We start from the raw sequence: 12066 nt of genomic DNA, 5'->3' as shown, positions 1-12066 counted from the left end.
CAGAAAAACACAAATACTGTATGATCTCACTTATGTATGGAATCAAACAAAACAATGATAAATCTAGACAACAGACTGGTGGCTGCCAGAAGTGGGGAGTGGGTGAAGTAGATGAAGGTGGTCAAAAGGGACATACTTCCATTTATAATAACAAATCTTGGGACATAATTATAGCACAGTGCCTATAGTTAATAATACTATTGGGGCGCCTGGGTGGCTCAGTCGGTTGAGCCTCTGACTTCGGCTCAGGTCATGATTTCACATTTGTGGGTTCAAGCCCTGCGTCGGGCTCTGTGCTGACAGTAGCTCAGAGCCTGAAGCCTGCTTCGGATTCTGTATCTCCCTCTCTCTCTGACCCTCCCTGCTCATGCTCTGTCTCTCTCTGTCTCAAAAATAAATAAAACATTTAAAAATAATAATAATAATAATAATACTGTATTGTTGTAAAAGTCCTCATCACAAGAAAGAAAAATTTTAATTATGTGTGGTGATGGATGTTAACCAGACTCATTGTGGTGTTCATTTCATAAGACATACAAGGGCACCTGGGTGACTCAGTCAGTTAAGCATCCGATTTCAACTCAAGTCATGATCTCACGGTTCATGGGTTCAAGCCCCATGTCAGGCTCTGTGCTGACAGCTCAGAGTCTGGAGCCTGCTTCGGAGTCTGTGTCTCCCTCTCTATCTGCCCCTCGCCTGTTCACAGTCTGTCTCTCTGTCTCTCGAAAATAAACAAACATTAAATAAAAATAATGACATACATATATCAGATATACGGTACACCTGAAGTTAATAGAATGTCAAATATATATCAAAATAAACAAATGCAACTTCAAGATTTAAAAAATATCCAATCAAAAAGGCAATCCACAGTATGGGAGAAATATTTGTAACCCATGTATCTGAGAAGAGTTTAATATCCAGAATACATAAGAACGCCTACATCTCAACAAAAAACAACCTGATTCAAAATGAGCAAAGGACTTAAATAGACATTTCCCCCCAAAGAAGATATACACATGGCCAATAAGCATATGAAAATATGCTCAACATCACTGATCATTAGGAAAATGCAAATCAAAACTACAGTGGGATACTACCTCACACCCACTGGGATGGCTACGGACAAAAAAACAGAAATGTTCATAAGGATGTGGACAAACTGGAACCCTCAGGCACCACTGGTGGGAATGCAAACTGGTACAGACACTGTGGAAGACAGCATGGAGGTGCCTCAAGAAATTAAAATCAGAACTGCCCTAGGACCCAACTATTTCATTTCTAGACATATATGAAGAAGAATTCAAAGGAGTATCTCAAAGAGCTATTCGGACACCCATATTCACAGCAGCAGTACTCACAATAGCCAAAATGTACAAGCAACACTTGGGTGGCCAGCATAATAGGGTTGCCAGAGGCTAGGGGAAGGAAGAATGGGAATATGAGAAGTTACTGTTTACTAAGTATAGAGTTTCAGATTTACAAGATGAAAGTTACATGAATGGATGGTGGAAAGTTGCACAACAACATAGATGTATTTAATACCACTAATCTGCACAATTAAAACGGTTAATACAGTAAATGCTATGTGCATTTTAAATACACAAACTGTGGGAAAAAGAGGTCTACTTCTGTGGCTTAAACCTTAAGTGATTTTTAAGCAAGTCTTAGTTGTATAGGTAGCCATTGACAAAAAAGGTTTTGTTTTACTGAAAGGAGCAGGGGATGTCTAATACCAGGATGAACAGACGTTCTATTCAGGAAGACACAACCCATCCAGGGGAAAAATCAGTGATGTTGACCAACCCTGAGCAGAACCCATTCAAGCTCCAGAAGTCTCATCTCAAGTTCCCATCCAGTCTTGACCTACTGCCTTGGCAATGGCCTGGAGCCTTCTGGGACCTCTCACCTGCCCCTCACATACCCACAGACCTCAGGAAATTATGCCATCAATGCAAACCAAGACCCACCCTCTCCAAAGCCCCACCGCTACCCCATTCACCAGGAAGCCCAAAGGAGAGAAACAAGGGCAGACAGAAAATTTGAAAGCAGCACCTACTCGGAAGCCATGAACAAGGCCTGAAGGATGCTGTTCACGTAGCATGTGTTGCCCAAATTGATTAAACCAATCTTGCCCGTGTCTGACTTGGCCATGAGCCGGGGGTAGAAACCAGCCAGCTCACTCTTCTGCGAGGTCCAGGCATCCTGCCCCAGCAGCTGCTTGATGCGGTCCTCATTGGGAACATGGAGGTCCTGAGGAGGGAACAAGTCAGCAGGATGGTGGAGACCACAGTCAGCTCAAAAACTATCACTTCCTCTGGGAAGTCTTCTTGGATTACAGCCTACCCCACCCCTACCCATGCACACTGCCCCACAAATGTTCTCATTATATGTGTTAACAACTTTCTGCTTCCAGACTTACTCTAGGTTCTCATTTTGACATGTGAGCCTTCTATATGACCTTTCATGTCACAACTGTCTTAGGAAGGTATAAAATTCCCATTTTATAGGGGCATCTGGGTGGCTCAGTCAGTTAAGTGTCCGACTTCAGCACAGGTCATGATCTCACAGTTTGTGGGTTCAAGCCCCACAACAGGCTCTGTGCTGACAGCTCAGAGCTTGGAGCCTGCTTTAGCTTCTGTGTCTCCCTCTCTCTGCCCCTTCCTCCACTTGCACTCTGTGTGTCTCTTTCTCTCAAAAATAAACATTAAAAAGATTTAAGAAAAAAAATTCTTAATTCCCATTTTATAGATGAAAAACCAAGACTTGGAAAAAAGAATTTTCCAGGGATATACAGGCAGTAAGCAAAGAATCCTTATGTTCTTAGCGGAGCCCAGTGTATGGCAGACTCTAAGCAATGAACACACAGGCTCACAAGTCAGTAGATTCAACAGCATCAAGATCTGAGTCCTAGTCCTGACTCTTGTCCTAACTAGCTGCCTGGTTATGGTCAGTGAGCCTCTCAGACGCAACTACTTCATATGCGTCAAGTAAGGCATATCAATTTGGCACCATACTCTAACTGCGCCTGCACACAATGATGCTCCCACTTCTCCTTCTACTTTTAGGTTTGCCATCGGTTTAATTAGTCACCGCCTCCCAGCAAGATCCCACAGACAGGATGGCGGAGGGTCCTGGGGGCCTGAGGTATGGGTCCCTGGTCACAGACAGGATGGTGGAGGGTCCTGGGGTTCCGAGGTATGGGTCCCTGGTCACAGACAGGATGGTGGAGAGTCCTGGGGCCCTGAGGTATGGGTCTTTGGTCAAGGGCTCAAGGATTAGCACACTTTCTTACTCATTCTCCTTTTTCACATTAAAATAGATGCACCTCAAAGAACATTACCCAGCACGGATTCTAATGATAATCTATTTTAAAGGAAAACACCTAGACATAAAACGGAGTTACTTAACAGATTTAAGTGGCAATCCTCATAGCCCCATCATTTCCAGATCCTGAGCACAGTCCCTAGATGTCTCCAAGCCTCCAGGGTTTCCAACCAGCTGAGCACTGAAAGCTCTGGTCTCCCCAGCCCACATCATCTGACCACCGCAGAAGGTGCAGCTCAAGCAGTGGTTTAACACTTCTGCTCGCTCATTTCCCAAGACTGTTTATCAGATCAGTCAGTCATCTCTCACAAATGATAAAAATGTGTGTGTGTGTGTGTATATATGTGTATATATATACATATGTGTGTGTGTGTGTATATATATATATATATATATATATATATATATAGGAGCCTCCAGAGCCAAGATAAAAAAGGTACAATCTCGTTATCTTCTTCATTATCTTCTTAGTACCTTCTTTTTTCTTCCTATTATCCCCTATCCAGTTCCCATTCCACACACAACATGAATAGGGGCAAAAAGGCAAAAAATAAAAAATAAAATAACTTCACCCATGCACGGAAGTACACACAAAGATGCAAAACTATCCACACCACAGAAAAAACATCAAATGCCATTTTTCTCAAAGAAAGTAACTTGGTACTTTAAGGAACATAAAATAAAGCAAAACCATAAAGTACTCCCAATGTTACTGGAAATTTACATATGATGGCTCTCTTAGCCAATAAATTAATTAGTTTTAGAAAAAATTTTTTAAAAATCCTATGGATACTTTGCTATCTTGCCTCTTGAACTAGCTCGTACCAAGAGGTATTCAAGGCCACAGGACAAATATAGCACATCTCCCTTGAAGCTATATTCTCTGATATTCAAGGAATAAAAATGTTTACAATAAAACAAATGTTTGTCATTATGAAATCCATTCTTGAATACTTGAGTTTAGAGAAACACTGAGCTTGTGTCAGCTCCCCTTTCTGGGCTCAAGGATTCAGAGGAAATGTTTGAGAAGCCCCTATCTGCCAGACTGAACAGTCAGTCTGGTGTAAGGCCCTCCAGTCTGATCTTCCTGACGTCCCTTCCACTGTGTTGATAAAACTGCAGGTTCCCCTCCCACACCTTTCCCTCTGTCGCCTCTGGCAGGGGCTTCAAACTGCCAGCCCCCATCCCTCAAAACCTTAACTCCTATATCCCTTCTCTAGAAGACACTCCCAGATCTTCTTGAGTAGGGCACACATGTCCTCTATACCTTTCTTATAAAGCCTAGCTGCCTGAACCTTTTGGTAAAGGTATTTACAGACTGTCTCCTGGATCAGACCACAGCCCCTAGTGTAAAAAGCCTGAGTCTCACTCAGTGTGGGTTTTCCTCAGTGCTCACTGCAGGGCCATGTTCCCTCCTCCTCATTCATGCCTCCAGGACAGCATTCTCCGTATGCTCATTCACTCACAGATATTTGCAGGGCACAGAGATCAAAACATGGTCCCTACCCTCCAGAAGCTCACAAGCTAGTAGGAAACAGTAACAGCCATTTCCAACAAGTCAAAGCCTTGTCTCTTCTGCTCATCTACCTTCAGTGACAGGCAGCTCGTGATCTAGCAAGGTAGCTGCTTCTATTGTAGGATGGCTCTCTCAAATTCTCAGGTTGGAAAAACTGCAAAGACCCAAGTAAATGCCAGAGGTTTTGTTTATTGTATCTACTCTCTCTCACTTGTGGTGGATTGTTCCCTTGTGTGTTTTGTCATTTTTGGATTATAAACTCATCTTTGGCAGAACTTTATCTTTGTGACTTGAAAGCATTTTCATTTCTGTTTCTATAAAGCAACTCTTGGGTATTACAAGTTCATAACTATTTGTAATGTTAGTGCCTAAGCTTAGGAGTCTCAGAACCCCAAAGGCAAAGAGAACTGAAGCCCTAAACCCATAAGAGAGCAGGCCAATGATTACAAATTTCCTTTTTCTCAATCCAGAGTGCAGACCAAGCCAGAAAAGTTTCCTTGACAGCTACTTGACATATATGTATTTTTTTCTAGTTCACTCATTTGCCAACAATAAAGCCTTTCTTGGGTCCGGGCATATATGGGCCTCTTAGTGCTAATGCCCTAGAGGGAGCAGGCCCTAAGTCTCACCCCCTGTCCCTACAAGCTCAAGCTGCTTGGTGACTAAGGTTTCACCCTCCCTCACTCCCTCCCCACCCCAGGGCAAAAAGAGCATCATCTCTCACTTACCATTCTGGATTCCAGTTCTGGCTTCCTTTCTGGCCCCTGGGAATTCCCCATTACTTTCTTGCAAGCTCAGCTATGTACTTAAAAAGACGTTTGTTATATTTTAACAAGCATTTCTAGGTGTTTTGTGGTGGGACGCTTTTCAGGTTATCTATCTGCTGTGACTACAGAAATGAAAGTCAGATCAGAGGGGTCTATAAGGGCCGCCACCTACCTAGACATCTTTCACCCACACCTGGACCTGTCCTCTGTATCAGGAGAAGGGAAAGGGCTCAGAAACCAAGCACCCTGCTTATGTCCCTCACTCCCTCCATGACTTTGCACAAGTTACCGAGACTCTCCAAGTCTCATTTTCTTCATCTATGAAATTCAGGTAACAATAGTACCTGCTTCTGGTTTCTTGTGGGCTTTAAAAAACAAAACATATGGAAAACACTGTCAAAAGTAGCACTACCTACAAATGTTATTGTCCTAGCAACCTAACAAGCCCAGGTCAGAATCCATTCTTCCTGGTAGTCTCCCCCTAATTAGAGATGGTCCTGCCCATCTCTGGTTCCTCACAGGTGTTTCCTAAGACACTTAGATCAGAGTGACTTCTGGGCAAGCCTGCCGCCCCACAAGGCTGCAGGTTCCTCAGTGGAGGAGACTTGGTCTGCCTCTGGCCTGTGTCCCCAGTCCCCAGCCTGGGCCTGGTACAAAGCAGAGCCTCAGTAAAGCCATGTGAACACTTGTAAACAATCCCTGCTCTGGAGTGCTACAGCTTGGGGGAGACAAACACACAAATAGTGACAACACATGACACAGGGATGTGGGAGCTGTGGAAGCCCAGAGAAGTCCTGACCCTGCTTATGGTGGGAGATAGTTATCAAGAGTTGTCGGGGAAGGCTTCCTGAGGGAAGTAACATTTGAGCAGGGCCTTAGTGGAGAAGATTCAATGGATATAGGAGCTATCTATGCAGATCAAGAGAACAGTTCATAGTTAGAAGACAGAATGGCATATGCAAAAGCTCGGACCAATCAAGAGAGGTGACCCATCCAGGGAAATGGCAGGTGGCTCAGTGTGCTTAAAGCACAGGTGGGCTAGAGGAGGTAATGGGAGACAGGCAGAGAGCAAATGACGGGGGCGGTCACTAACCTGTATTAAGCATTGAGGAAGGCCCAAACACGCACGCTTTTTGGAGTAGAGCAAGGAAGCAGTGGGAGACTGTCACTCACCTTAATGGCCTCCATGACAGGCTCGTACAGGTCTGGGAAGCCTGGAAAGCGGAAGACCATGCAGTGGACCAGCTCCGCCAGCTGCTCCAGGCAGCTGGTCCCCGAGTTGGAGTCCTCCTTGACCAGAGAGGCCACCATGGGGGGGATGTGAGGGAGGAGCTGTGAGAGCAAAGGAGGATTAGGCTCCGTACCATTCACCACTCACCTGAGCCATGGGCTGGTGGTCAGTGCTGAAAATACCCAGAGCTCCTTGAGGCAGGGAGGTCTGTCCACCTGCCACTGTCCCCTTCGTCTACATGGGACCCTGTGCTGTGCAGGCAAGTGACTCTTTTTACAATACACATGACCTTGGATATCCTGCCTAAGTCTACTTGTCAAATGGGATAAATGATTCCTTCCCCACACTTGACAGGAGGCCTGAGCCAAGCTCCCGCTGGCCTTTCAGGAGAGCCTGGCCCGAGTGGCCAGGGCTACTCCTCTTTCTACCATCATTCTGTCTCCAAACACTTATGGGTCAAGCACTTCACCTCACAATGACTTTATTTGGCAATTATTACCTCCGTCTTATAGATGAAGAATTTGAAGCCGGAGAGATTATATAATTTACCAAGAACCTCTCCCATGTGTTACGGGAGAAGCTGATGTGTCTGTGCAAATCCAAAGCCCGTTTCGTTCCTCTGTGCTACAGAGTGCTAACTTTCAGACCATGGGGGTGCTCTACCACAATGTCCCAGACATGGACAGAGTCAGCCCACAAGGACTGGGAGCAGGGAGCTCAGGAGAAGGATGAGAAGAAACACGTATCTGTCCAGTCCCTGGGAAGCACTTGTGGCAGGCTCTTGACAAATACCACCTCATATAATGCTCTCCCACCATCTTAGGGGCTTACCCTGTTCCAAGCCCTCAGACATAAGCACCTGGATCAAAGTCACCACGTCTGGCAAATGGCACAGATGGGACTCAATCCCAACCATCCCAATCCCTGGTGCTGTGCTTTTCCCGCTGCAGCAAATTATAAAACATGAAATTTATGCCCTGACCAGGAGCCATCGGTATCTAAGGACCCATCTGCAGGTCTGGGGAAGGAAGGCAGGAGGGTAACCACCCCCCTCCAAGGACTACAAGCTGTCCTTCCCAAAGGATGGCCCCAAAGACAGCAGAAAGGGCCCGAGCTGGAGGCAGGCCGCCCAGGTGCTGGTTGGTTAACAAGGTATAGGAAAGACAATGGGTCAGAAGTCAGACCAACTCTGGTACCGCTCACCAGCTGTGTGTCTGGAACAAGTGATTTAACCTCCCTAAATTGCAGTTTCTCAGCTGAAAAATGGAAAAAAGGACAGACTCTCCCTTAGGGCTACTCTGAGAACTAATATATGTCCTGTGTTTAGTACTGTGCCTGGCACACTGCAGGTACCCAAAAGAACATTAGTTGTCATCATTCTAGGGCTGTCACTCCACTATGGGCCCGTTGGGAGGCCATGCAAATTCTCTAGCCTTAAGTCTCCTATAAAACTCCTGCAAAATGGAGTCTCAAGTCTTCTCCAGTCCTAGTATCCTATATTTTAAGGTCTTAGGCTTCAAACCTCCAACCCCAATAGAGACAGCATGTCTAGTCTCCACCCAAACTAGTGGGGGATGAAGGGCCGCCCACCCTCATCCATCCTCCCCCAGCATGCAGGGCCCTTACCAGGTGGAAGGCTTCATGGGAGTGCTGGAAGGTCAGAAGCATGTACTTGAGGACAGACAAGGCAGCTCCTCGGACAATGGGGTACAGAAGCTTGGAGAAAACCTGGAAGAGAGTCCCTGGTCAGGAGTCCCCCACGCTGGGGCCCCATAGGCCAAGTGTAGCCACAGGCCTGAAAGGTAGTCAGAGACTCTAGAGTTGAGGCAGCAGGCCCATGCAGGACCAAGAACACAGACATGCCACAGATCTAGTCATGGACAGATGGGAAGCAAGACGGATATCTGATGGGAGAGATGGATGGACAGACAGACCAAAAGTGACAGACACATATGCTCGAAAGAGCAGAGAAATCACTATGGGAAACCTGAGGCCCACACTAGGTCAATGATTGTCCCAGGTCACAGCAAGCTTGGGTGGGAGCCCCAGTGCTCTGCCTCCCAGACCCACATTGCCCCTGGAAAGAGAGAGTGGGAAAAGCCATAAGCCAGGGCTAGACAGGGGCCCACCAACCTTCTCAATTTTGGCGAGCGAAACCTCGATCAAGATGCTGAACTTCTTAACAGCAGCCAGCCCTTTCAACAGTGCAATGATCCACTTGTCAATGTTCTTCCCCAGGGGCCATGACACCCAGTCGATCATCCTGGTGAGGGGAGTTACAATGACACAAGGACCAGGGAGGCCCAAAAGCCTGGGTGGGGGCAGCCCAGGCACTAGCCAGGATGTCCTGAGACCCCCACACTGATCCGTACCTGCACTGAGCAGCCCTAGGGTCGGTGGGATAGACAAGACACCTCTGAGAACTGCAAATGAGCCCAGCACAGGCATCTGGCAGAGACTGGGGCTCCCAGTGCAGAAGGAGGAAGGGAAGGCCCTCTCAACAGCCCAAACCTCACTCCCCCCAGGAGGGGTATAACGGCTTTCAACTGTCTCTGATTGGACCATGGGGCCCACCTGCAGGAGCGCTGTCCCCAGGTTGCAAGCTCTGGCTAAAGCAAACCGTTGCCTATGACCCAGACCAAATCACTTTCTCTAGCCTCAGTTTCCTCCTCTGTAAAATGGGGACAATATCTACCTCACAGGGCTGTGGTATGGATTAAAAGAGGTAACAATAGCTAATTCTCGTAGTGTTAATTCTGCACCAAGCACTACTCCATCTGCCTTACATGTATTAACCTATCTGACCCCCACAAGATAATGCTTGTACGCACGCAGCATGAAGCTGCCACAAAGCAGGCACTCAGGAAAATGTCACTGTATCATTATTTTTGGACTCTGTAGGCTATGCTATAAAGAGGTTGAACAATGAAGGAGTAAGGTCATAATAATTATGATAGTAATTATCATCACTGCTCTAAACATTTTACACGTTATTTTACTTAATCCTTGCAACAACCCCATAAGATGGGTTCCATTACACATTTTATTAATGAAGCTGAGACCTACAGAGGTGGAGTAACTTGCCCAAAGTCACACAGGCTAGAAGCAGTAGAGCCAGGATTTGCACTCAGACCACGTACCTCTAGAGCCCACACTCTTACCCACTAAAGACAAGAAATTCAGGAAGGCCTAATGGAGATGGCAGATCTGCACACAGGTATGGACAGCATGCCAGATAAATGGGATCTACAGAGCCTAAGGCCTGCAGGCAGGAGGGTAGGCAGTGTATTCTGGGATCCCTGGACCAGCAGGTGGGGCTAGATCATAGGTGTGATGACATCCAAATGAGGTGAGGAGATATGCAAAAGCCATGAGCTGAAAAGCATCCAAACGCCATCTATCATATCTGCCAAACTCAGAAGGCACTTCATAATATACTTTCAGCTCCTAGTATGACCCCATGGAAGTCTAACAACTTCTGACACCACCTTTGCTATTACAGAGGGGTTAAACTGAGCTCAAAGAGTTCATTGACTTGTCCAGAATCATACAGTTAGCCACCAACCTGAGAGCACTGCTAGGGAAAGGCTCTCTGCATCTACCACATCCAGTCCTGGGCCGGGCACAGAGCAGGGCTCAAAACATGATGGATGAATGAAATAGCATGAGGGCCTGGGCCTCTGACACTAAATCTAGCCTAGCAACAGCAACCAGCGGAAGGAGGGAGACCTGACTACCACCCAGCCCTCAGCCCACCTGCTGATGGCCGTCAGCATCTGAGAGTCTGTCACACTGTCATCATTGCTGAGGTTCCGGACGACACCATCCATTAGCTCCAAAGGAAGGTGCTGGACCACGCTGGCCAGGGCGCTAGACGGAGGCTCCTCCTCTGGAATGGGGGGACTGGGATGAGCTTAGCAAGACAGGTAGGTCCTTCTTCTCCCCCAATACCCCATACCCTCATGCTGCCAAGGAACTAGGCTAGGCTTCCGCAAAGAGCACAGTGGGACCACCCCCTTACCTCCTACAGCATCACAGCCTCCAATCCCACCTTAGCTTATTCACACAACAAACCTTCATGTGCCCTGTATGGGCACAGAGAAAGCACTGACCACCCACCACCACCACCAATCGTGCCTATACAGGCAAAATTTGTAGGAAAGGGTAACACTGGGACTGGCAAGAACAGATAGAAGGGCTGTGCGACTTGAGGGAGGACATTCTGGGTGGAACCACACAAAGGACTAGAGGTGAGAAAGAACATTTAGTTATAAAAATCTGTTGTCCAACTGGATAAGGGCTTATACACCTGCCCTTGGCTCTCTATCCCACCAGGCGCATTCCTTTCCTCTCAACTGAACAGCCCTATATTCAGGGAAGTCAGAGATCTTATTTCACTCGTTTATACTGTAGTCCAAGTACCACAATTGTCAATGGAGGACTAAGTGCTTTACATTTCAGAGTTGAGATGTTCAGACTCCATCGTGGGTCCAGAACTTTGCCTCTCCCTGCCCACAACACCTCGCCCCTGCTGCTGCCCATCTCTCGAAACCTGAATCAAGTCACCACTTCTACAAAACTACCTGACCCAAAGAGCTTGATAACACCTACCCACCCACCCACTCCTTCCTGTTGTCTCCCTCGGCCCCTAGTCCTGCTTCTGGCCAGCATGCTAAGTCGGTCCTTCTCCTCACCCATCAGTCTGCTCCTCGATATGTGCCCATCACTCACCACAGGACAAGATCCACCGCAGGACCCCAGGATAGCCCTGTTAACTAAAGTAAGGAACATCGCATTCCCCCACCTGCGCATTAACCCCTTACACACACCTGCCAGACCTCCACATGGGCACGCCAAGCAAGGGAACCCACATGTGCAGGCACCTGCCCGGTGCATGTTGGGCTCATGGTGCACACGAACCCACACACCACCCCCAGCACACACACACCTGTGCAGGAGATGACGGCAAACAGCTCCTTCAGGCAGGGCAGGATGGCAGCGGGCTGGGCACGCCACAGCTGCGCCAGGAGCCCGCTCACCTGCTGGGCCTGCTCCAGGAACTCCACCGCGCCCTCCTCGCCCTCGGCCGGGCAGCGGAAGCGACCCAGGCAGCGCACCAGCTGCTGGCAGAAAAGCAGGCGGTGTGGGCCGTCGGGGACGCAGCGCGGGTGCCTCGCCAGCAACCGGGCGACCTGCGCGCAGGCCGCGGGCCCTGGGCGCTCACA

General features: G+C 47.7%; 1 protein-coding gene across 1 annotated transcript in view; it reads right to left on the bottom strand.

Moving 5' to 3' along the window:
• Nucleotides 1–12066, bottom strand: part of USP35 (ubiquitin specific peptidase 35) — a gene marked incomplete at its 5' end in the record, with an annotated part of 42014 nt that extends 29948 nt beyond the window's left edge. The window contains 6 exons of the mRNA XM_029915639.1: nucleotides 2060–2253; nucleotides 6784–6942; nucleotides 8468–8569; nucleotides 8975–9104; nucleotides 10598–10730; nucleotides 11790–12066. Coding sequence (XP_029771499.1) covers nucleotides 2060–2253; nucleotides 6784–6942; nucleotides 8468–8569; nucleotides 8975–9104; nucleotides 10598–10730; nucleotides 11790–12066 — 995 coding nt within the window. The remainder of the gene's footprint in view (nucleotides 1–2059; nucleotides 2254–6783; nucleotides 6943–8467; nucleotides 8570–8974; nucleotides 9105–10597; nucleotides 10731–11789) is intronic.

This window comes from Suricata suricatta, chromosome 11 (assembly GCF_006229205.1).
Source record: "Suricata suricatta isolate VVHF042 chromosome 11, meerkat_22Aug2017_6uvM2_HiC, whole genome shotgun sequence".
In the NCBI taxonomy this organism is placed as follows: domain Eukaryota; kingdom Metazoa; phylum Chordata; class Mammalia; order Carnivora; family Herpestidae; genus Suricata; species Suricata suricatta.
This window is presented reverse-complemented; position numbering and strand designations above follow the sequence as displayed.